General features: G+C 49.8%; 1 protein-coding gene across 1 annotated transcript in view; it reads left to right on the plus strand.

Moving 5' to 3' along the window:
• The window catches only part of Pcbp3 (poly(rC) binding protein 3), a 198,428-nt gene that overhangs the window by 165,353 nt on the left and 8,450 nt on the right, over positions 1–24,625 (plus strand). Inside the window, exons 6-11 of the mRNA XM_052163404.1 lie at positions 306–338; positions 1,075–1,191; positions 7,980–8,111; positions 9,321–9,449; positions 12,585–12,659; positions 15,294–15,335. Of these exons, the coding sequence (XP_052019364.1) occupies positions 306–338; positions 1,075–1,191; positions 7,980–8,111; positions 9,321–9,449; positions 12,585–12,659; positions 15,294–15,335 (528 nt within the window). The remainder of the gene's footprint in view (positions 1–305; positions 339–1,074; positions 1,192–7,979; positions 8,112–9,320; positions 9,450–12,584; positions 12,660–15,293; positions 15,336–24,625) is intronic.

Here is a 24,625-nt window from a genome sequence, read left to right on the forward strand (position 1 = left end):
GGAAAGGGCTTCTCAGGCATCACCACAGGCCTGAGTCTGATCAAAGCTCACCCACGTGGCCAGCTCCACCTCCAGGTGACTGTACCCCCTTTCCCATGCCTCGGTTTATTCATCTGCAATGCCCCTAGATTGTGGGGCCCAGTGCATAGAGACAAGCTAACTCCTGGGGGCAAGCAAGGGCAGGGAGCAGACTAGAGGTAGGCAGTACCCCGCTAGAGCTGGCAGCAGCCAGGCCTGGGCTGTCAGGCGCAGGGACCCTCTGTGCCCCTGGCAGTGACAGACTTCCTTATGTGTCTCCATTCCAGAAAGGAGAAACGGTGAAGAAGATGCGTGAAGAGGTGAGTGTGCACCGCCCTAAATGCTTCCCCGGCTCCAGGTCAGGTTGGCCAGGCCCCAGGGGTGTGGGGTGGCACCACTTGTGGCTCTTATGGGCCTGCCCTTGTGTCTGGGATGTGAGGCAAGGAGGGGCAATCCTCTCAGACACGCTCTACATGCACCATCCAGCTTGTTGAGGGCATAAGCTCTCCTAGCAACCATGGGACTCATACTAAGGACAATTCTAGCCAGGTGGTAGTGGGGAGTCCCAGAACTCAGGAGGCAGAGGCAGGCAGATCTCTGAGTTTGAGGCCAGCCTGGTCTACAGAGTGAGTTCCGGGACAGCCAGGGCTACACAGAGAAACCCTGTGTTGAAACAGCAACAAAAACCTACTCTGGGAGTACATGATGGCGCATGCCTGTAACCCCAGCACCACGGAGACAGAGACAGAGGCCGAAGAACTGAAGTGCAGGGCTGCTCTCCACTACACAAGGCATCTATACAAGGACTTTAAGGCCAGCGTGCTTACATCAGACCCTGTCTTAAGAGACAAGAACAGAACCTTAGAATTTCCAGTTTGATGAAGATTCCTGGCAGGGATTTCACTGTTTAGAATGAGATTTTATTTTATTTTTTAAAGCATGCCTCATCCCTAGTGTCTGTGCCTAAAGTTTCTCTGCAGCTTGGAGAAGCCAGGCTCACACGGGACAGCTTTCTTTCATCTTCTGCCGGCTACCTTTCCTCTCCTCTCCCCTTAGAGTGGCGCCAGGATCAACATCTCAGAGGGAAACTGCCCAGAGAGAATTGTCACCATCACAGGCCCGACTGACGCCATCTTCAAGGCCTTTGCTATGATTGCATACAAGTTTGAGGAGGTAAGGCCCAGGTTGGTGCGTGTCCCAGCCACAGCCCGTTCATTGCCTTGTCTCACCTGGTTGAGGAACTGGCTTGCTTTGTGACAAGGTGGCCTTAGAGTTCTTGTCCCCTTCAGTACCTCAGGTGTTCCCCCTGCCTCTGTCCAGCTTGTGAGGGCCAGTGTCCTTCATGTTTCCCAAAGTTTGTCCTTTGTGTTTCCGAGGCACCATGGGTAACCTCAGCACACAGGCCTCCCGCCTCCCAGCAAAGCTGCTGTTGTGTCTCTTAGGCTGTGCTCACACCTTCAGGGCCCAGCTGGCACGACGGTCTCAGCTACACTCACTGCAGTGCTCACCACCACCACCCACCACCACCACCCGTGTGTCTGAGCTGGCGATAGAAGTACATTTTTATGTTGGGGATACGTCCACATACATGTGTAATGCTCACGTGTGTTCTCAGTGAACTACTCTTCATGGTTTTACTATTTCCATTTAATGTTCATTCACACATGGTGATGACCAAGCTGGCATATTTTTTTCCTGTCATCATTAAGGGTGGTTAATTCATCCTATCACTTGGTCCAAGGTTGACTTTGTGGCATTTAGAAGCAAAATGAGAATGGGAAGGCTGTATACGTATAGCAAGGGATCAGCCTCACTCTTTTATTACTGGGGGAGGAGAACATCGCATAGTGGACAGAGGGAAGTTTTAGGGATGCCCTAAGGATGGCTGTGGGTATGAGAATGGCTGCTGCTATGGGAAAATGTACCATTGCCTGGTTGATAACTGTAATGATTGCTCTCCTGGAAGGAAGATAAGCTAGCCAAGGCATGGGGAAGCCTGTAGGGCCAGGTTTCCGGGTCACTGATTGGAACACCACTGCTGAACTTCTCGACATCTCAGTGGATGGGACCAGATTCCCCAGTGTTATCTCAAGCTCTGGAAATTAGGGGTACTCTGGGAGATGGGGGGTCACGGCTTCTGTTTGGGGTTATCTGAGAATGGAATTCGAGTCAATATCTTATATTCCTGTTTTCGTAACTTGAGGGGAGATGAGGGAGAAGGTGTATTTTGAGTGGATGGCAAGCAAGGGCTGTTTAAGTGAGAGGAATATACCACCCGACTTCCTGTTCATGTAATCTACCTGAGCTATCTGAAGTGCTTCATTTTGCCTCACAGCTCTAGAGTTTGTAGCCTACGGTGAGGCAGGGCCGCTGCTCTGAGGCTTCCGGTGGAGCGAGCCCCTCGTTATGGCAGGAGCACATGGCAGAGAAGAGTCAGCCACCTCATGGCCAGGACCCCTCAGTGCCCTGTGATAGCATACCTCAGAGGAGCTAAAATCTCCACACGGCCCATCTGAGGTTTCTCCTACCTCCCAGTAGTGTCAACTGAGGACTAGGCCTTTAACACATGGGCATTTGGAAGACATCACCAATGAAGTCTTACCCTTAGCCCTAAAGGCTTAGATTTATTTTACAATACAAGATACAGTCAGTCTAATCTCCCAAAGCCCCCAAAGATGTAACTGTTGTCACATCTGTTCAGAAGCCTGAGTCTCAGTGAGGCAAATTTCTGTGAACACTTACAAAAATCACAAAACAAGTTACATACTCAAGATATAATGTAGACATTCCCATTCCAACAATTCCAGAAGGAAGGAACTGGGGGGTGGGAGTAGGGGGTGGAGGGAACAGGGTGGAATTGAGCCAAAACAAACAACCTAGCAGGGCAAGCATTGAGTCCTGTGGTTATATGTCTGGTAGCCAAGTTTACTGTGTCAGGGCATGAGTAAAGACTGTAAGGACTAGTGTCCTGGTCGGTGGTGTTTGTGTTGTCTGGTTAGCTTGTTCGTTTTCTGTCAAACTAAAGTCATTTGGGAGATGGGAACCTCAGCTAAGAAAATGCCTCTGTCAGATTGGCCTGTAGGCATTTCTGTGGGGATATTCTCTAGATTTAATTGGTGGGGGAGGGCCCAGCTCATTGTGGATGGGGCCATCCCTGGCCTGGTGGTCTGTGTTCTATAAGAAAGCAGACTGAGCAAGCCATTGGGGAGCAAGCCAGTAAGCAGCACTCCTCCGTGGCCTCTGAATCAGCTCCTGCCTCCAGGTTCCTGCCTTAAGTTCCTGCCCTGACTTTTCTCAGCAATGGAAATTCAACCCAGTGGGTGCCACCAGAGAGAGGGTCCCAGGCCTCTGCTTCAACTGCCAGGAAGTAGTTGCAGGCACTTTGCTCTGAGAAGCCAGCGCCTGGGGCTCCGGAACCAGGCACCTGTCCCTAATAGGGCTGTTGAGGAGCTTAGCATCAGAGAGTGTTGTGTCTGTGTGTCGGGTTGAGGGTTCAGCTTGTCTGTGGGTGTCACTACACTGGGTCAGGTTCACCTGTCACTCACCTGATCTTCAGTTACCTGGGTACTGAGCAGTACAAATGGTGTCAGTGAGACTGGGCTCCTGTGGTGCCCACAGGATCAAGGGCAGTGCTCTCTTAGCAACAAAGCCAAAGCTGAAGGCCAGCATTTGTTCAGTGGCAAGCTATGCCCCTTGCCATGTTTGCCACGGCCACCCCGCTGCTGTGGTTGTGTTAGCCTGCACTAGCTAACTGGTCTTTACTGGGGACCTGATGTTCCAACACTAGAGGGAGGCAATCCGGGATTCTCTGCAGGGAATCCTTGGGTAAGCCTGAGCTACCTGCTCAGAAGAGTGTCTGGGCCAGTCATGGTCCAGGTTTGTATTTGGGACTAATCCCAGCCTGGCCACTGGTGATGATAGGATAGTGCATCCCCTCTGACCAAGTTATACAGAGTTTCTCAGGGTTTGTGACCACAAAGGTCTGGGGCAGCTACTCAGACAGCCTTGGCCAGAGCTGCTCCTTCAAGAGCCAAGGCAGTCAGCTGCAGTGTCTTGCATTTGCTGTCTCAAGGTATCCATGTGTGCTCAGATGGCCATGCCATACAAGGGCAGCCAGCTGCTTGGCTGATAGTCCTTTTTACCCAAGGCTGCTTAGATAGCAAGAGTGTTCAGTAGCTTCTAATTAGGGAACCTCAAATTCATATCCCTAGAGATGGGCATTAAAGAGAATGCTTACAATAAAGTTGGAGAACTTACCATTAATACTATCAGTAATTTAAAAAAAAAAAGTTTAGGAAGTGCTCTAAAACCTGACCCGTATCCAGGGATGTGGTTTCATTTCTTCTTTCTCATGTGGACAGAATTTCATGGCATCTAAGTGCCCTCCTGCTGTAGGCTTAAGGCATCCGGATGGGCAAGGCTCTCTTCTTAAAGCCTGTGCTCTGGAAAATGGTTGAGACAAAGATGCACTCACACACCTCTGAGCCTGTAATCAGCGGCCAGGCTGATTGTTATTTTTTAAGTCCAGCCATCTTCACTGTTGCCCTGGTACAAAGAGCTTGGCTTCAATTCAGTGACGCTTAAATCTCTGTGGCCACTGTGTCACCCTTTGCTGTACCTGTGAACATGTTCCTTCTCTGGAGAAAAAAAAAAAGGTAAGTGTTCCAGCTTTGTGTTTGTTTTGTTTTCTCCCTTCTGTACTAGGAAATTGCACGAGGGTCCTGAGTGAACCTGGAAAGTTCTCTACAGCTGAGTTGTACCTAGCCTGCTCTTTCTCTTCACTTGTAATTCTCAGGAGAAACTCGGCTAAGAACAGCCAATGTTAGGTTACCCATATCTCTCCCTCTCTCCCTCTCCCTCTACACATGAGTGTGCATTTGTGCATGTGTGTGTGTGTGTGTGTGTGTGTGTGTGTGTGTATCTGCTGTGTTGTCTTTACATCTCATGCCCTCTAGTCTTTGCCCAGTGGAGTCCTCGTTTCTGCTGCAGCCTCATCAGTGCCTCCCACGCTCCCCCATCCACACTGCTGCTTCATGAGAATCATGTCCAAGCTCCACCTGACTTATTCCCACTGAGGAATCTACACTGGCTCTGCAAACTCCTCTCGTAAAACAGTTCGAAAGCCTCGTTGCACTCTTAACAGTAGTCTGGCAATATTCCCACTCCTCAAAACCAATGGTCACTGGCCAGTTTTCCATTAACAACTATAAGATACATCGGCTCCCAAAGAAAAGGCTTATTTTGACTCATAGTTTTCCGGGGTTTGCATCACAATTAAGTGTAGCCATGGCTTCATTGTTTTCAGGAATCAGGTTGTTCTCATATTATGGCAGTAATGTGTGATATAGCCAAACCATTTACCCCATAAGCAAGATGCAAATAAAAGGAAGAAGGGTGAGACTGAATTCCCACACCCCCTTCAAGGACATGCCCCACATGATATCAAGGCCTCTAAGCCCCACCTCTCCAAGCTCCCTTCGCCTCCTATATTAGCGTTTCTTTTCTTGCTGCTGTGAGAAAATACCCAATGAAGAGCAACTAAAGAAGGGAGGGTTTATTTTGGCTTACAGGTCACGGTATGGTCTGTCGTGGCAGGGGAGGCGTGGCAGCAGGAGCACGAGGCCTGCTTGCCTTCCGTCTGTACTCAAAGCAGAGATGAGTGCTGCTGTTACATTCAGGCAGTGGTGTGGGGATGCTCACATTCAGACAAGTATGTCTTCTCACCTCAGTTAAGCTGTCTAGACACCTTCTCACAGACATGCCCAGAGACTGGTCATCTAGGTGATTCTAGATCCTGTCAAGTTGACAGACAAAATTAACCATCCCATCTCCCAAAAGCAACACAGGCTGGAAGCCCGACCTTTAACACACACACCTTTGGAGGACACTCCAGAAGGAAGCTGTCACAGTGAGTTAGATGAGGATGCTGGAATGGAAGCTCTGGAAGAGACAGTCCGTCCATCCTTCAGTTCTAGCTCCCTGTGCTTGTCCGAAATCAGCTCTCTGTGCTGATTCTGCAGCATCTCGGAGATTACTGGAATGACTTCTCTGCTAAATAGAATACTAGATTTTGATTTGCTCTGTGAAACATGAAGCCAAGATTTAAGCATCAGCTCCCCAGAGTTTCACCGCAGCATTTAGTGCTGTTGGTGTCCTGTCCTTGAGGCTCCAGAGCCGCTTTTCTTAAGGAGACAGCACCTCCTGGTGGGAGGTTATGGGGCAGTGCCTGGGAAGCAGCCACAGCCTATGGTGGTAAATAGGGCAGCCTGGCTCCCCTAGATAAAGGGATTTGCATCTATCTCTGCCTGTAGCAGGACAGAGCATAGCATCAAACAGACCCATTGCAGGAAAAAGTATCTGCAGGTAGTGGGCACTATGGCCACAGTATTGGTTTACTTTGGCCTAAGGGTCTCAAGGTATCCTGGGAACTGTATGTTTTATGCTAGAGATTAAAGTGAGAGCCGCAAACATTCTAAGTACGTGCTGTTGCTGGACTACACCCCAAGTCCTGAAAGTGTTGTAATTTTCATTGCTGCCGATCCGTCTTGCTTCCCAGAACACTGTGGTAATAATGCAGTGTTAGTAATGGGCACAGGCTCCTTTAAAGCACGTGCCCCCGACATTTGGTATAAAAGTTGATCTGCACCGCCCCCCTCCATGAAATAAAACCAAGCCATTTGTAGCAGCTTTAAGAGCTATAGCTTTCTGCGAAGAGACACTTTGTTATCTCCTAAAACACCCATATAGTCACTAAAACACCCTCCATCACGGAGACAGGAGACCACAGTAAACACCCATGGGGAGTGGTTCTGAGGGCTGAAGCCAAGAGTGCTTCTCATTTCTCCCACCTTTCCTTTGCTAAAAAGGTGACAAGTGTCCTGTCTCTCGAAATGTCTCTTCAATGTTTTCCAAATACTAGCTAGTCATTTCCAGTCAGTGGCAACATAGCATAGGACAGTCACATGAAAGCCACCATAGGGTGAAAGATCTTGCCCTAAGTCCACCAGAGATGGCTACCAGGCTGGGGGTGAAGAAGAGCTCAGTACCAAGAGGGCAGGTCCAGATGCAGAGCGAAGCAGTGGGCACAGAGGCCTCTGGGTCCTCTGCCTGGATAGAGTCCAGGGCAAGTGGAAATGGAGTGCCCATGGCAAGCTGTCCAGTGGGGCAGCCGGAGCATCTGAAAGCTGTGTGCAGATCCGGACGGGGCGAGGTGTCAGCCACTTCCCCTGGTGCATCGGAGGAAGTGTCTGGGCAGGAGCCCTGTGATCACCCAGGGAAAGTGGGGACTCGTTTGTTTCTGGATAGTCGGGAATTAGAAATGGAGCTAGACCTGGGAAAGGCATGAGGTGCAGTTCCGGCCGCTTAGCCCTGCACTCCGCAGGCTCGGGTATAGCTTTCTAGGATGGTGGTCTGTCTTGTTATCAGTGTCTTTCCCCAAGTTGGGCTAACTCCTCTATAATCAGGCTTCATGATGCAGAGGCTCCTCTGCGTTTCCATGGAATCCGGGCCTTGGACTCTCGGCAGGTCCATCTGAGCAGCTAGAAAAGGCCCTCGAGGGCACTCTCCTACCTGCTCCCCACTGAGCCCAGGCAAGTCGGCGCCACACATCTGTCTGTTCATCCTCATTAGGAGGCCAGACGTGATCGTGTACGTTCTTAACCTATACCCTGCCCTGGGCCCACTGTGACTCGCTGACCGCCCAGCCTCGTGGATCCATGTGCATAGCTGGTGCACGTGGCCATCTGGCCATAGCTCCTGTTCCTTGTAAGCCTGCCTTGGCTCTGGGGCTCCATGATTGCTAGTCCTGCTTTTCCCTATGTGGGAGAGGGCTCCTCGAGTTCTTCCCAGTGTGTCGTGAAGCAGGTACCAGGCAGAGATGCCGCATACACGTCCTCACAGTGTTCCCAAGCCACATAGCTGTGTCACTCGTAGGTCGAACACGCCTGTTCTCTCCTCCCTAGGACATCATCAACTCCATGAGCAACAGTCCCGCCACCAGCAAGCCCCCAGTGACACTGCGCCTGGTGGTCCCTGCCAGCCAGTGTGGGTCCCTGATCGGCAAAGGCGGCTCCAAGATCAAGGAGATCCGGGAGGTACTGCCGATCCTATCGCATGTCCCCACACAGTCTGTAAGTGCGCGCGCTGATGCACGGCCCCTGGTGACGCAAAGCTGGTAGCCAAATGTCGCAGATGATCCAATTTGCCAGTGAGAAGTGGGCTGTGGGAAACTTTTCCACACTGACAAGTACACACAGCGGCCCATGCCAGGAACAAAGACAAGGTGAAGGTCCTTGTTCAGACAGATTTTAGCACCCAAGTTCCGTGGCTCTGGGCATGCTCTATGCCTGAGAGATGCCACTTTGCCCTTCAGGACCTACCCCCTGGGATGATTTTAATGGAGTCTGAACCTGATGTGGTTTGGCATTGAAAATAGGTTACCTTCGGGAAGGCTGAGTCCTTCCCTTAACCAGGAGAGCAGTCACCCCTTCTTGATCCCTTCCTGTCCTCTTCTGTGACTTAGAAGATGCTAAGAAGCCTGACCCTTGCGTGGCCAATGCCTGGTTCACTCTGTATGACCCCTAACATTGTCACCGAGTGTGTGGCTCACTTGTCTTGAGAATTCAAGTAGTCACTTGAGGTTATGGTTATGTAGTGCCAGACATCAGGGCAGGCAGGCCCCAGGCTCAGGCTTCCTGGCCTCCATGAGACCTGCTTCCATGGAGGAAAAAGAATTCTTGGTGTTGCAAAGAGCGATCCTGTTTCCCTGCAGACTTCCCTCTAGGGCAGCAGTTCTTAACTGTGGGTCGCGACCCCTTTGGAGGTTAAATGGCCCCATGCACAGGGGTTACCAGAGACTATTGGAAAACTCTGATAGTTGCATTACAACTCATAACAATAGCAAAACCACAAAAGTAGCAAAACCACAGTTATGAAGTAACAAGGAAAATAATTTTATGATCGAGGGTCACCCCAACACGAGGAACTGTATTAAAGGGTCTCAGCATTAGGAAGGTTGAGGATCGCTGCTTTACAGACTCAGTACACTTGCTAAGTGCGATTCATTCCAGGAAGCCACAGCTTCCTCAGAGGATGTGCCAGGAAGGATTGGGGGGTAGTGACAGGACGGTAACATTTAGTAAGATGAGGGAGGGTGGGCACCATGACCAGTTAATGCCCTGTTTCTAGTGAAGGATTTTCAGGTGCAGACCACCCAGTGTGTATCCCCAGGAGTTGGGGGTGCCGCTCCTCTTTTCATGCCGCTGGCTCCTGTCTTCAGTCCTTCCAACAGCCCTTCTCTGCAGTCCACAGGTGCTCAGGTCCAGGTGGCAGGTGACATGCTGCCCAACTCCACAGAGCGGGCAGTGACCATCTCAGGGACCCCGGACGCCATCATCCAGTGTGTGAAACAGATCTGTGTGGTCATGCTGGAGGTACAGTATGAACACGCGGGCCAGCATGCCCACCGCCACCTGCCCGCCCGCCTCTCAACGCTCTTGGTGATACGCTAGCCTCGTCGCTAAGGCTCCCAAGAAACTGGGTAGTCACTTGGGGTGTGCGGGGGTCAGACATCAAAGAAAATCAATTCCAGGCTTGGGCTTCCTGGCCTCCAGCATGAGCCAGGCAGGCTGAAGGGACACCCTTGGATGTGTCTCCTGATGCTAGCTTGTGGCCATCGTCTGGTCTGGATGTGAGTGGGGGAGCATGGTGGGCGGGGTGGGCGTCATGAGTTTCAGCCTTAGCAGTAGTAACTGCTCTGACTAGAGGCAGCTGTGGTGAGGGATAAGAGAACGTCTCCTGCCTGTCAGGCCATCCAGCACAACAGGCCCATAGGTCTGCAGACTTCAAGGGAACTACTGCCTAGAGTAGTACTGAGTAGGACTCGGGACAGATCCCAGAGAAATATAATATGAAGAGAGAGATGTGGGAATGGAGGGGTTAGAGAAGAGAGAAGGAGCCACCGGACAGGAGCAGCCTCCTGAGGTTCCGATCAAGGATGGAGAGAATTCACAGCAGCTTCTACACGTCCCTCAAGTGACTTCTGTGAACCTTCCCAAGCAAGACCTTTAGCTGTTTGGAGCACCGCTGAGCTCTGCCCTCCCACAGGCCAAGCTGAGGCCACTGCCACATCTCCACAGAACTGACACCACTGAGCAGCTGCTGTGTCGTCCACTCTGAGACAGTTATGGTCAAACTCATGGTTAAAAATGTTTGCATAGTTTTATTTTCCTAAAGCCTATCTTGTGAAGCTAAAGATATTTTTCAAAATGATATTCTTATGTGGATTTCCCCACACACTGGTCAGAGTGATGGCATGATTCCGTCCCAGGAGCCCAGAGGCCAAGAGTCATCCATCACTGAAAACTACAGCTCCTTGTTTTGCCCTCTGCCTCCAAGCAGTGAGAAACACTCGGTCAGCCCAAGGGCACCCATGGAGTGGCAGAGTGGTGGGAGCAGCGGGCATCAGGGCTCTCAGCCCTCTTCTCAGGACAGAATATGAGTCCTTCTCAGAAGCCCCAAGCAGACTTCTGGGCTGATGGTAGTGGAGTCAGCACTTGGGGGCTGAGTGTCAGAACTCACGTCTCTCAATGGTATAAGAGAAACCATGACCGTGCACATCATGATGTCAGCTGTGCAGGCTGACCTAACGGTCACCCCGCTCTTATTTGCAAGGTGCAGTTGGCAGAAGGGTTTGGCCTCCCTCACCAGGAAGGAAGGCGGCACCGTGAAAAGAACCTCCCTTCTACCTAGAGAGCAGCAAGGAAAAGCCAAAAAAGATGGCTCCAAGACCCTGCTTGTCAAAGGCCTTTTAGACTTTCTTAAGGGGTCCCTCTGTACCTCCACAGTAATGGGAAGTACTACACCCAGCAGATGTACCTGGGTGAGGCCTGCAGAGAAAATCAGGGTTGCCATTGGGGGCCTCCTGCCCACATCTCTGGTGCCTCACACACCAAAGAGTGAGGAACAGCCTTCGGGCCTTGCTTACCCCGGGAAGGCTGATCATGTCAGCTCAGAAGGTCACTTCTCTACAATTGGGTAGAAATGAAACTGGGCATTCTGAATGGACACAGGGCATCCCCGTGATGGGAGAGCACAGGTGACAGTGGCCCGAGGATCTGGAGTACTTTGCCGGGACAGTGTAGCAGCCACCATAGGTGCTGGAACACTCGGTTATGATATTGTACCACAGACCCAGACATCTGTCTGGGATGCCTCAGCAGGCAGGGTTTGCAGAGAGTCTCTCTTAGAAGCAGAGACCCAGCAGTGGGGGATACAGGCATTCCCAAGAGACCTCTGCCAGTCACTGTCAGTGCCAGAGTAAGAAGTAAGGAATGTTCCAAGGCCACACCCTCAGTGCACTATAGTTACTTGTTGCTGTATCAGAATACCTAATGAAAGCAGCTTTTAAAGTGTGGGATGGTTTGTTTTGGCTTATACTAGGGGTGGGGGTGGGATCAGGCAAGGCATGGTGTCGGGGTCAGAGGGCATGCTGACTCAGGCTGCAGTCAGGAAGCTAAGGTTAATGGGTAATAATGGACAGCTCACTTTCCCCTTTGTACTTAGTGCAGGACTCCAGCCTGTAGAATGGTGTTCCCCAGGTACGCTCAGATGCTAACCTAAACTAGACAGTCGCCACAGACACACCCAGAGGCTTGTCTCCCAAGTGATTCTGTCAAGTTGAGAATATTAACCATCAGTTTGCCACAGAGCCAAGAGCTCCGGCCTCTCCTGCCTTGGTAGGTCAGCTAGTGATGTTGCCTGGAGCTGGGGAGGTTGAGCACCTCTCACCAACCCAGGGACAATACGGTGGGACTTGTTGGCACCTGAGAACAGCATTCGTCTGAGAGGAGAAGCCTACATTCTGGACCCAAGAGTAATCAAGGAAGATGACAGCAGAGTTTGTCCTTAAGGAATCTCGTTTGACCTCTGCAAGCTACCTAAGTTTTTCCCTGGTGCAATGGAATGATTGTAAGCCATTTAAGCAGCCTCTGCTACAGGCTAAGCCCAACTTGGGTTGGGATGTTCCCAGAGTGAGCCGTGCTCAACACTGGCTTTTCCCAGGAACTCAAGCTGCTCCTCTGTGCAGTCGCTGCCATATCTACTATCAGATCTCCATACCGGTATCTCCTAAACCCGGAGGAAAGGGTTGCCATGGTGGCGTGCAGAGTCCAGGGGTCAGCTACTAGCAAGCAGGTGGCCCACCTACCTTGGCACTCCTGTGGAACCCTGCTCCTGCTGCTCCTGCCACTCCTGCCTGGCTGGCCACGAGGTCTCTAGTGGATAGGTACCCAGCCATCCAGGCTTGGAAGAAGGCTGGCCACCCCAGTGAAGAAGGCAGTGAAGATGTAGAATTTAGCCTGCCTCAGTGTGCTGAGGACAGACTCACCTCCTTTTGATGGCCTTGGATGGCTCCTCCCCTTACTGTCGTGGCCTCTAGAACCTTTGCTGGCTACTTCCGGAGGGCTGGGGGGTGGGGGTCCCACAGAGGGGTGGGCGCGGGAAGGCAGCCCAAGGCCAACAGCAGAGCTGTTCTAACCACTCTCTCCCTCTCCTGTCCCTTTTCCTAGTCCCCACCGAAAGGTGCCACCATTCCCTACCGCCCAAAGCCCGCCTCCACCCCTGTCATTTTTGCAGGTGGTCAGGTAAGAGCCGACCCGCTCGCGGCCTCCACTGCCAACCTCAGCCTTTTACTGCAGCACCCGCCGCTGCCCGTTAGTGCACTCAGGTTTTCTCGCCTTCTCACGTGCACGTCTCCCACCCTGCGATGGACACAGAGCTCTCTGGCTCACACCAGGCGGTGGCGGGGTCGGGGAGAGGTGGGAGACAGGACTGTAGCTCACGGCTACATCCCTTGGGCACAGTTTCCAGTGAGATCCCTGTACAAGCCAGGAGAGACCTGCAGACCCACACAGATGTAGGCGCTGCCTAAGGGCAACTGCCGGACCTCCTCTGCGGCTGCTGTCGCTGGGCAGCTTGGGTGTTAGTGGGCAGAAATGGTCCGAGTGGCTGCAGCTGGCATTTGGATCCTCTAGAGCTATGGGAACCAAAGTTTTCCCGTTTTTCTCAGAAGCACATCTCAGCTCTTACCATACCTTCAGGTAGTAGCAGGCACATACGTCTCTTTGAAGAATTAATGGTCTCATGGCTAGCCCATGTTCCGCTATAGCTGGGATCCATCCCTGCTACCCCTTGCTTGCCTGAGTAGACATCCTCACAGGCAGAGCGCTCACATTTATAAATGCCACCCTTGATTTAGTGGCCAGCATCTGTCTCCTGGAGAAGAGGGGAGATTGGGGAAAGCCCCTATCTAGTCTCCTCACAAACTCACTGAAACTCAGATGCCTACCTTAGGTCCACAAGATGCCACCCACACAGATGACATGAACATGGACAGCCAGGGGTCTGCCCAGAAGAGCTCTGTGTCCTGTCGGCCGCGATGTGTGTCTTTGTTCAAGGGAGAGTTAAATCAGAGACTCCCCATAGGTGACCCAGCTGACAGAATAGACATGGGGTTTTTACTATATTATTTATAAAAGAAAAAGAAAGGCTCAGAAAACTCCTCCCCCGGTCTATCTTCACCATATACAGAGAGCAGCAGTAGTGTACAGAGCATGTGTGGGTCAGACCCATTACTCCCATCTCCCTCCCTACTCTAACACATGCATGTATGTGTGCATGTGTGTACACATGCAACATGGTCTCCTGGCTCAGATCTGCCCCATTGATGGCAGAGAGTCCTGTGTCTTGATACAGACCAAGCCTGTGACCCATCCCACAGTACCGTAGATCTTGCCTGCCTCCCAGCGGAGTGAGTCTCAGGGCTGTGCTCTGGACCAGGCTGATGTCAGAGATAGGGCCACACAGGCAAGCCCATCAAAGCTCTGTAGTGTCCTCCCCAGATTCATGGCTCGCTGACAGCTCAGGAACCAGTGTGAGCGGTATCTCTGTTCTACAATAGCCCATGTGGATAAAATCCACAGTAAAATAAAATCCACAATAGGACTTTATTTAGAAGGCCTCTATGCAAATGAATGTGCACTCCGTGAAACTCTCTGCAGCTCTGCTCAGCCATGTAGGGCTGGGAGGGAGCAGCCGGCCTCACAGTTCCCAGTGGTCCAGCCAGCCCTGAGAACACGTGTTCCTTCCTCAGGTGATGCTCCCTGGGGTAAGACTTGGGAGATCATTCCCAACAGTAGTTCTCCAAAAGCCAAGACTGCACCCCACCACGCTCCCCACAGAGCAATTAACCTGTCTTTTTCTCCATGGAACAGCCATATCTTGCAAAGATTATTTTTCTTCATCTGATAGCACATCCAGTTGTCCCACGACAGGCTTGCTGGCCTATAGCCAGGCCCCTGTTACGCAGTCACCTGGCTGTGAGCTTCTGCATTTGATTATGATTAAAAAAAAAAAAAACTCTTAGCACATTGAAGAAAATTGTGGGAGATTCTGGATCCACAGTAGTGACACATGATCGATCCCCTGAGGGAACTCTTTCAGATGTCCAGATACCTCAGAGGTGGGTCACAGGTGGTGGAAGCCATGTCCTTACTCCTGTGCCTCCACCGGCTTGGTGTGGCACTGCCCTGAAGCCAGACAGTTGTCTGTCGTCTCGCTCTCCCTTGACTGTGTTGTTTGTCTGTTGTCTGAGTTGCTGAAGGGCATCATAGCTGAAGGGACCATTGAGGGCTCTGTCCCTGGGGTTTCAGAGTGGGGCTGAGTAGGGGAAGCTTGCAGGGTACACGGATTTGAAGCAAGGGGAATGGTAAAACTGAAGGAGCCTTGGGGACACCAAACTGGTCTTCAGAGAGGACCCCCCCCCATTCCATATAAGATTTGGTAAGACAAATAAGGTCAGTCCTGTGACCAATTTATACCCATTGTTCCTACAGCTTTGGCAAAAAACAGTTCTAGAAAACCTCTGTTTTCATTTGAATGTCTTGAGGGTTAAATCCTAACCAGTGGTCCTCACTGGGGCATCTAAGTGGGTCATCTGTAGGTTGCCAATTTTAAGAACCTTTGAGAAGATCAAGGTTAGATCAGTAGTTGGCCACAGCTCAGGGCAAGGGCAGTTTCCCAAGACTCAGCAGTTTAAGAAAGACCCTCCCCTCCCCAAAGAGGGCCAGGTGGGTGGAGACACGCATTGATGGAGAACATTGTCCCCAGAATGGTCTTAGCATCCTAGGGCACACTACGCTGGGTCACTGGTGGCTGACAAGCTGAGGTTCCACCACATCCCAAGCTGACTGTCTCTCTCTCTCTCTTCTCTGCTCCAGGCCTACACAATCCAGGGACAATACGCCATCCCCCACCCAGATGTGAGTTTTCACTCTGCCCCTTCTCTCTCCCTCTCTTCATTATTGTGTACCTTCCTGCACGCTGCTGTTAATTGCTACTAATATTAATATTACACAATAATATTAATCAGTTTTCTCCATGTCTCCTACGTCTGTTGTATCCATCTGACCTTGGATAACGTTTTAACCTCTTAGCACTAATTCTTGCTTGTGTTGAGGACTTGGCCTGATGTTCAACTGCTGCCGTCCAGGGCTTCCCTCCCCCACACAGGCCTAGCCTTTTATCTGTGACTACAAATTGTCCACCCCCACAGTATGCTGGCCTGACAGAGTGTGGCTTGCCACCTGTGGCCAGAGTGGGCAAGTGCATGTTCTGTGCACTTAAGTCAGGTGATATTATCACAGCTATTCTCTTAAGGTGTCCTGAATAGGGCATTCAGCGTATCTGGGGACGCCAAACTTAAAGAGCCCAAACCAAAGCATGGATTCTACCCATGTACAAAGGCCTAACTGTGAAAGCCAAAGGGGGGGGGGGGAGCTTCCAACTCTTAGTAAGATGCTGGAAGGGGAAGTGGACTGCTAGGGTCAGCCCTAAGCCTGTCCAGCTGGACCTACAACCTGTTCTCTGGCCTAGGTCTCTTCAGACATCTCCCAGTGGCATGACAGTATGAATGTATGATCTGTATTGGAGAATTAAAAACCTCCTGAGGGAGCCTGTGGAGTCAGGGGGAAAGTCTTAGTCTGTCTCTCGGCTCACCTCCAGTGAGAACTGAAGGAAGAGGAGGAGACACTCAGAGTAATGGTGACACTGAGCCTGTCGGGGCCAAGAGATTGTGGGCAGCAGCCATGAACGCAGCTCATTCTTTAGGGGGTAGGGCTGTTGTAGGAGGTGCTGGGGAGGATGCGAGGCGGATGCTGGGAGATGCTAGGGGTAGGGCTGTTGTAGGAGGTGCTGGGGAGGATGCAAGTGAGGACAGAAAGGAGCATGAGGGAAAGGGCTCCAGCCTCGTAGTGTTGAGAATTGAACCCAGGGCTGAAAGCATGCTGGTCATATTCTACCGCATTACCATATTTGTAGCCTGTGCTTTCTCTTCCTGGCTTCAGCAGCTGTCCCCAGAACAGTCCCCTGTGCACTGGCAATGTCAGGGCAGAACAGCCAAGCTGCTGTTCTTCTGCAGACCTTGGCTTTTGAGTGGGACAGGAAATAGATGGGTAGCAGGGTAAGATTTGCATGAGTAAGAATTAACTAACACTAAATAAGTATTGAAAATATGGATTCACTGTTGTTACTTGGAAATTCTAGTAGTGAAAAATACATGTTTTTTTTTTCATTCCCTCTTGATAAAACAACACACAAACAATAGAGAAACTCAGGTGAGAAGATCCCTGCCTAGGCAGAGATCCCACAAGGCCATGTTCCATGGTTCCTGGGTCTAGATTGGCTGGGAGTGCTATGCCTGAATTCATAGCATCTCATTCTCGGATCACCACAGCAAACACATCTGCCCCTGCCTACTCAGACGCTGAGGCTGTGGGCCACCCTGACCTGATTATAGCACAATGGTTCCCTCCCCATCCTCAGCTACCTTAGCAGAGGAAGCAGAGCCTGTGTACTCATGAGAGGCAAGAGCGGCCATTGTGGGTAGGTGAGAGACCTGAGTGAAGGAGGCCAGGAAGTAACTTCCAGGATGGCCCAGTCTTCTTGAGATGCTGGGGAAGGCATTTCCACCCATGTAGGAATACACATGTGCTGATGCAGACTGGGAAAGCAGACTGTTGAGTCAGTGGCACTACAGAATTCAAAATGCAGCATCTAATAACCCTGGGAGGAGGCTGTTGGGGAACTAGATTAAGGCTTATCAGTATTTAAGTCACCAAAGCCAGATGTTCAAGGACTAACTGGAGGGGTGTCCTGTGGGTTTTCTGTAGCTCTCAGTGTCTCTTGAGCAATGTAGATATTGAGTTGATGGAGCCTATTTCAGGTCCTCCTGAGTTTAGACAGTAAAGCGTGCATGAGAGAGAGAGAGACAGACAGAGAGAGAGAGAGAGAGAGAGAGAGAGAGAGAGAGAGAGAGAGCCTGATTTTTTCTGACTGATTTCTGTGTCAGTGCGGTATTGCCTTCTTCCTCATATAGTTCTCTGGATGGCTTAATGGGTGGTTTAGAGGTTATTTCAGCTTAATTTAAACTAGCAAGCAACTGTAGTTATTACTGCCTACGTCCTGTGTTGTTTGACATGTATTGTGGTTTGCGTGTGTATATCTTTTTGGAATTCATATATTCAACCCAAGCACAAAGGTATTAGTATTAGGAGGCAAGGTCTCCATGAGCTAGTTGAATCTTTGAGGTTCTCTCTCATGAGTAGATGAATGCACTTATAAAGCATCCGGGGAACTGAACTCCCTCTTCCTATCTCTTCCACTGTGTGAAGACAGCATTTTGGGTGCCATTTTGGAAAATGAGCCAGGCCCCTACCAGACAGAGCTTTCTGGCGCCCTGATGGTATGCATACAGCTTCTTTGCTTGGAGGCAGCAAATCGGTGCTGTTGACAAGATACCCAGTTAAGCATCTTGCTCGAAGAGCCGGGATGAGCTAGGACCTCGGCCATCGTCATGAAATGGCTTTTCCTGTGGCAGCCAGTCTAGCTTCTGTAGCCAGATGGTGTGATTTGTGAGCAGAACATGGACCTTCTGAAAGGGCCTTTCTTCCACATACAAAATTGAAGACTTTGGATAATCCACATCAAAGAGGAAAACAATGGCTATTCAGTGACAAGGGTAATGAAGGACAAGATGATTTTTATCTGAGCTGAGGACTTGGGGGAGACTTTTTTTTAAGCTTAAATGTCTTAGGATGCAAGTATAGCTATTAGAAAATATTAATCAACTATGAAGTTTATCTCAGGGCAGTGGCAGCCATTGTTTGACTACTTAATTACTTCCCTGGATATGCAGGTCCACGAGTCAGACATGGGAACCATCAGATTCATCCCTGAGATCTGAATATTCCTTATCTGGATGAGGATATTCACACCTTTTCTGGGGCCCATTTTAAGCAATGCTTTAGATTGACTCTTGTTTAGAAATCATCCGTCTGCTGACCCTCAGGCTCCTGAGGTGCCTGCATGCTATGTACCACAGATTTACTCGGGATTCTAGAGCTTTCTGAGCTCTCAAGGCTCCAAGACACACCCCTGAGCTGCAGAAACTGAGGGGCCATGCCTAGCACAGTGTAGTACATTCTCTGGACTCAGAAGCCTTGCAAAGAGCCCACGAACCTTTCCATCCCATTCTCTCAGATGGCCACTCATTAGCTCTGGAAAGTGTCCATCAAGACCCTTTGCATCCAGTTCTCTGCTCTGAAGCCTTCCTCAGGAACTGTCTCGGCACCTGTGCATCCTTAAGCATCAGTCAGCTTGGTGTCAGCAATAAATAAGAAAGGGAAACAGCACTATGTCCTGGGACACAGCAGTGATGCAGAAGGCACATAGAGCCTAGACAGAGAGCTAAGCAATGGGGTGGACCGCTTGGTCCCTCACATTGTATGTCTCTGTCACTTTCCTAGCACCAGTGAAATCGAACCAAGAAGCCATTAGTTTCCTCTGGAGGACATCACAGATGGTCCCAGTTTACATGGAGCCAGGTCCTGATGAAGACATAATAAGTTGAACGAATCCTAAGTTGAAAAATATGACCACCCCTAACATACTGAGCATTCCAGTGCAGGTGGGCACTGCTGCACCAGATGTCAGCAGCTTGCCCTACGACTGAAGCACTGTTGCTACCCAGCACGAGACTATGGGTCATCTCTTACTAGTCCATGAAAGGGTCACAATTGCCAGTACAGTTTGTATTGATGCACAAGAGCATCCTAAAGTCAGGACTGTCTGTAGTGAACTTCAAAACCACCCTCTGGTATAAATCTCTTACCTCATCTTCAGCTTCCAAGTCCCCCCCTTTCTTAACACCCCTGTTATTTAAAGGACGACTGAACACAAGTAAACGTGAGATAGCAACTTGATATTGACAGAGACTCCTCCATCTCCGTCCTCTCAGCCTGACTCTCCCCTCTCCCCCCGGGCCCTGTGTCCTAACCTGCACCTTGCACTAGCCTGTGATATGAATGTTCTAGAGATCCCCTCGACAAGGATCCCTGAGAGTCAGTGGGAGAACTGGCATCCCAATGTGTCTGCAGCAACCATTAAGGACCCTGGGGATGTAGAACTTCTGGATCTGGTAAGATGATTGTCTTTTAGTTAGTATAGCTTGAAAACCACAGAGGTGTGAGCAGGTGCATAGCCTGGATGCTGCATCGGCAGTGCCCTCTCTCCTGGCATTTAAGGTGATAGACCTTCTGAACTGGAAGGCTGTCATGGTGAACAGAGGGGATGCCAGGCCCTGCAGTTACACGGCTGCCTAGGGTGCCTCCCCTCTTACTTGTTCAGTATCTGCCTATGGAACCCTGTGGGACTGGGTGAGGCTACCCTTCCTTCTGATAGTGAGAAAGGAAAGCACTAAGAGCACTCCGTGGCTATCAGCTGTCACCACACCTCTGACTCTGTTCTCACCCCGGGTCCAGGCTCTTCCATGGGCCTTTTTTGATTATTCCTGCTAGTACTCAGCACAACTACAATGTGCCTCACAAAACCAAGGGCCCACATAGCCTTCTGTTGGCCAAAGTCCAGCCTCTTCTTCCTCTCCCTCATTTCCTTTGTGGGCCTTTCACTGCTGTGGCAGCCAGTGGTTGAGACACACCCTCAGCCTCAGAAGCCCCTAGTATGACTTATGTCCATTAAAAAGTCTACCAAGTACCATTAAGGAGGGCGGATCTGATCATGTGCAGCCATTACAGCCAGGATGGTGAGGGTGCCAAGAGGGAAGCCCTGAGATGTCTCTGAAATTAGTAAGAGAAACTAACTGTCACTGTTGGCTATCCCACCAAGTTCCAAAAGGATAAGCAAAAATCACTCCATTGTAGACATGCCAAAACAAAACTATGCAGTTAGCATCCAGGGCCAAGTCAGACCTCAGAGAATAAGATCATGACAGGATCAGCAGGGAGAGATACAGTTAACTTTTCAACAGAACCTAGCACTCAAAGATGGTGGTGCAGTATTAGAAATGAGTGTCCTAAATGTCTGATGTGGGAGGAACTTCAAAAGAAGGACTTCACTATTGCCATTTGTAGAAAAGCAGCTAGACCCAACAGGATCGTAGCTAACAGCCTCCTGCATAGCATTCAGGAAAAGAAAAGTTCTCTCAGGAAGAAGGCTGGAAGGCAAGCAAAGAGAACAGTAGGCATTTGGGAAACACAGAGGTAGCAGTGAATTGGTTAATTTGCTTTGGTTCCCCGTGGGTCGCTTGAGCCCTGCACCTACCCAAGAGCTCTGGATTCACGAATGAAAGACACACATTCATATTTATATTCATTCTCTCTCTTTCTTTCTCTCTCTCTCTCTCTCTCTCTCTCTCTCTCTCTCTCTCTCTCTCATTTTGATAAGTCATTTCTAAACCTTCCTGTGGCTAGCACATACTCCCCCCTCCAGTATTCTTGAGTTAATATTTGCTAAATCCATATTTCATCTCCGCTACCCCAGACCCAATGGGGAATGGCCCCCAGGGCCGTTTTCCTGGAACCCTGCGTGCTGGCGGGCCTTTATGTTCCCCGTGCTCCCCCATCATGGAGTCCTTCATCCTCCTCCTCTCCCCCTTGGTCCCTTGCCTGCACAATCTAAAAGTCCCACCTCTATCTCCCTGCCCAGTCATTGGCTGTTCGGCAATTCTTTATTGCCAGTCAAAGGCAGCTGCGGGCAGTGACCCTCAACTCTAGAAGGGTGACTTTTGGGAGCCAAATTAAGACAGTTAGAACCAATTAGAACCAATTCCAAACAGACAAATCTACAAAGTTCGTATCATTTCTGCTTTATAACTTGGTGGGATGAACACAACAGAACTAACTGTATAGACACATAATTGCTCAGATGCTCAGGACATAGCACGGTGGGAGAGGGCTCACTTAGCTCATACAGGGCCCGGGTTCAATCCCCAGTACTAGGGGTTCAAGGAGAAAAGCATAAATAAGATTATATATGTAAGATGTAAGAGGAATCAAACATTAGGTGGGCCACTGTACCATCCACTAGAGGGTAAAGCTAGGGGATTTAAAACCTAAATGCCCATGAGGAGTTCAAATTTTAAAGTGACCGCCAACAGGAAAGGAGTACGCTGCACAACCCTGGTGGTAGAGAAGAAAATGGATGAGAGGGAATATTCCAAAATTTAAAAAGAAAAACATTCCTATTCAAAAGTAACAAGATGACAGAAAATAAGAGAGCCAAAATGTCCAGTTTAAAAAAAAAAAAAGCTGTTAGATACACACACACACACACACACACACACATATAGATAGATATAGATAGATAGATATTCTAAAGTTAACTAGATAAGCAAATTAAAACAGGGAAGTTCCATTTATTTTCTTTCAAGAGACATGCCTGAAACATGAAGATCCCCAGTTAAAGAGCAGAGAATGAGATGCTAGGGAAATACCAACCAAGAGAAACCTGGAGAGCCTGACAAGCACCTCTGAGGAGTCTCAGCATGTTTCCCTGACAGTAGGTGACAGGTCACATGTGTGGGCCTGACAGGATTGCCAAGCTCAAAGCTGTGCCTGCACAACTGCAGAATTCCTGGGAACTTTGCAGAGTTCGATCACATACCCGACTGTGAAGCAGACTTCAGAATTTGGAATTACAGGCCACACTCTTCTCACAGAGGACCAAGTGTGAACTGAATGAAAATGGGCGGCTTTGAAAACCTGCCTTTAGGACTCAGAAGCAGGCAGGTCCCTGTGACTTCAAGGCCGGGCTCGCCTACACAGTTCCAGGCCAGCTGTGGCTACAAAGTGAGACCAGTCTTACACACACACACACACATACACACACAGTCTTTGTTGCCCAGTTCTCAGGAGACAGAGACAGGCAGATCCCTGAGTTTGAGGCCAGCCTGGTCTACAGAGGGACAACCAAGGCTAGACAGAGAAAAACCCTGTCTCAAACAAAATCCCTGTTTTTTTGTTTTTTGTTTTTTGTTTTTTGTTTTTTTGTTTTTTTTTTAATTCCAAGCAAAAGACGACACTGAGTAAGAGACATCACATTCGTGGATAGAAACACTGAAAGTTGCAAAAGTGTCAAGTCTTTCCGTGTCAATGTACAGGTGCATTGAAAATCCAGACCCCAAAGGGCCTTCAGGGGAAATTTTGTGGTTGTAAATGTTATATAAATGAGCATGAGCCTAAAATCTACAAGGTATCATCAAGAAGAATGATAAAATATTTGTAAGGACTCAAATTTACTCTAGGTTACAGTAATGGGCACAGTGTGGTGTGGGTCCAAGGAGAAGCTGAGAGAGTCTGACTGTGCTCTCTAGACAGTCCAGAGTCTAAAGCTCCTGGGGCAGTGCGGCCTGTCATGGCCAGCTTTCCCTATACCCGAAAGAGAAGGGGCCATCGGTGAACGGTGCCCAACAGTGAGACATCCAATGGTGGGCGGTTCTTCATGACAGCAAACATCCTCGTGTATCAAGAACTCACAGGAGGAAAAAGGTGGCAGACAGGTTTAGAAAGAAAACTACATAGGGAAGGGTCTGTCTGTCCTAGGTCAGGGGAGGGGGTTATAAGGAAAACACAAACACAGACCAGCGTTCAGAGCGCCAGCAAGGTATCAGCTTCTCTCAAAAGCATCAAAAAGGCCTGTGCAGTGGCGAATCAGCCACAACTGACCCTGTTCAAAAATTGGGCAAAAGCCCCTCCTCCTGTTTCCCCCAGATACAGTGACACACGGGTTAGCAGGTGCATCTGCCCCGCGGGATGGGTTCCCTGCCTTCATTTCCTCGTGAGTCACTGAGCTGCAAACCTACCTTGGCCTAGGTTTTGCGTTCTCAAGTGGAAAGAATCCTAGGAGATCATACAGTGTGGCAGCTTGTCTCTGTCCTGACTGCTTGGTGGCACTCTCCCTCTCCCGCTCCTTCCTCTACCCGTCTCTGCACCACTCTGAAGGAAAGGGTTTGCTTGCTCACACTTCCAGTTCATCTTTGAGGAAAATCAGGGCAGGGACTGAAGTAGAAAACTTGGAAGAATGCTGCTTTCTGGCTCACGTTCAGGGAGCTTTCTCATAGAGCCCAATCCCATTGCCTAGAGGTGGTGCTGCCCAATGGGCAGCCCCCCCCCCCAGCATAGCATTCATCAATCAAGACAATCTCTTACAGATGTGGCCACAGGCCAATCTGACCTGGACAGTTCCTCAACTGAGATTTCCCCTTCCCAGGTGAGTTCAGCTTATGTCAAGTTGACAATAAGATCTAATTAGCACTAACTACTCCTTGTCAACTGGACACACAAAAATATCTCTGCTAAGCCAAACCTTTCCTTTCTTGTTTGTCTCAAGAGCTCATGTCAATATCACAATATAGAATATAGTATAACTTTTAAGTCTCACAGTCTGTACATTTTTCAATAATTTAAAAGTTCAAATGGTTTTTTTTTAAGTCAAGATTCCCTGTGGGCTCCTATTTAAAAAAATAAAATAAAATAATTATATCACCTGTTAATCCAAAAGTGAAGAACTGGGCTAGAAAAAATCAGATCAAAGCAAGTCCAAAATCAGCAGTGAAAACTCTAAATCCTGTAAGTCGGTGTCTGGCGACTGGGACTCGGTAGTGATCTGCTGGGCTCCTCCGGGTTTGGGCAGCCTTACCTCCAGCCCTGCTATTCGCTTGCTGGCTCCCCAAAACTAATCTTTACATGGCAGAGCTATGCAAAGCAAAAACTGGGAGACCTCAGCATTTACTCCTCTCAGTTGAGGTAAGGCAGCCTGATGAGAACAGAGCCATACCAAGAAGGGGATAGTAACTGACTAGGCTCCGTCTCGCCTGCGCACTGCCTCAGCATATGCCCACCCACTGGCCTAGTCCCGCCCCCATGACATCACTGCATTTATCTGCTAGTGTGGCCAGATTTTTTTTTAATAGAAGAAAATCTATTGCAATGGGGGAGTGGTTAGAGTTCTAGAACTACTAGGCTTCTGAACATCAGCATCTGGATGCGAGTGGAGCCACTGCTATAGGCTCCATGGTGTACCTTCACCCTGCTAGCAAATGGCTCCGGAAGCCCAGCCTGGGTAATGAGTGTCACCTGGGAGACCAGCAGGAGACAAAACCACAGAGCATGAGGGCTGTTTGGAAGCCCTTCCACATTCACAGTGCCTGTTAGCCGCAGCTGGTGTGTAGGCAGCACCCCACACACTGCTGTCATTC

Source organism: Apodemus sylvaticus, chromosome 19 (assembly GCF_947179515.1).
Source record: "Apodemus sylvaticus chromosome 19, mApoSyl1.1, whole genome shotgun sequence".
Classification (NCBI taxonomy): Eukaryota; Metazoa; Chordata; class Mammalia; order Rodentia; family Muridae; genus Apodemus; species Apodemus sylvaticus.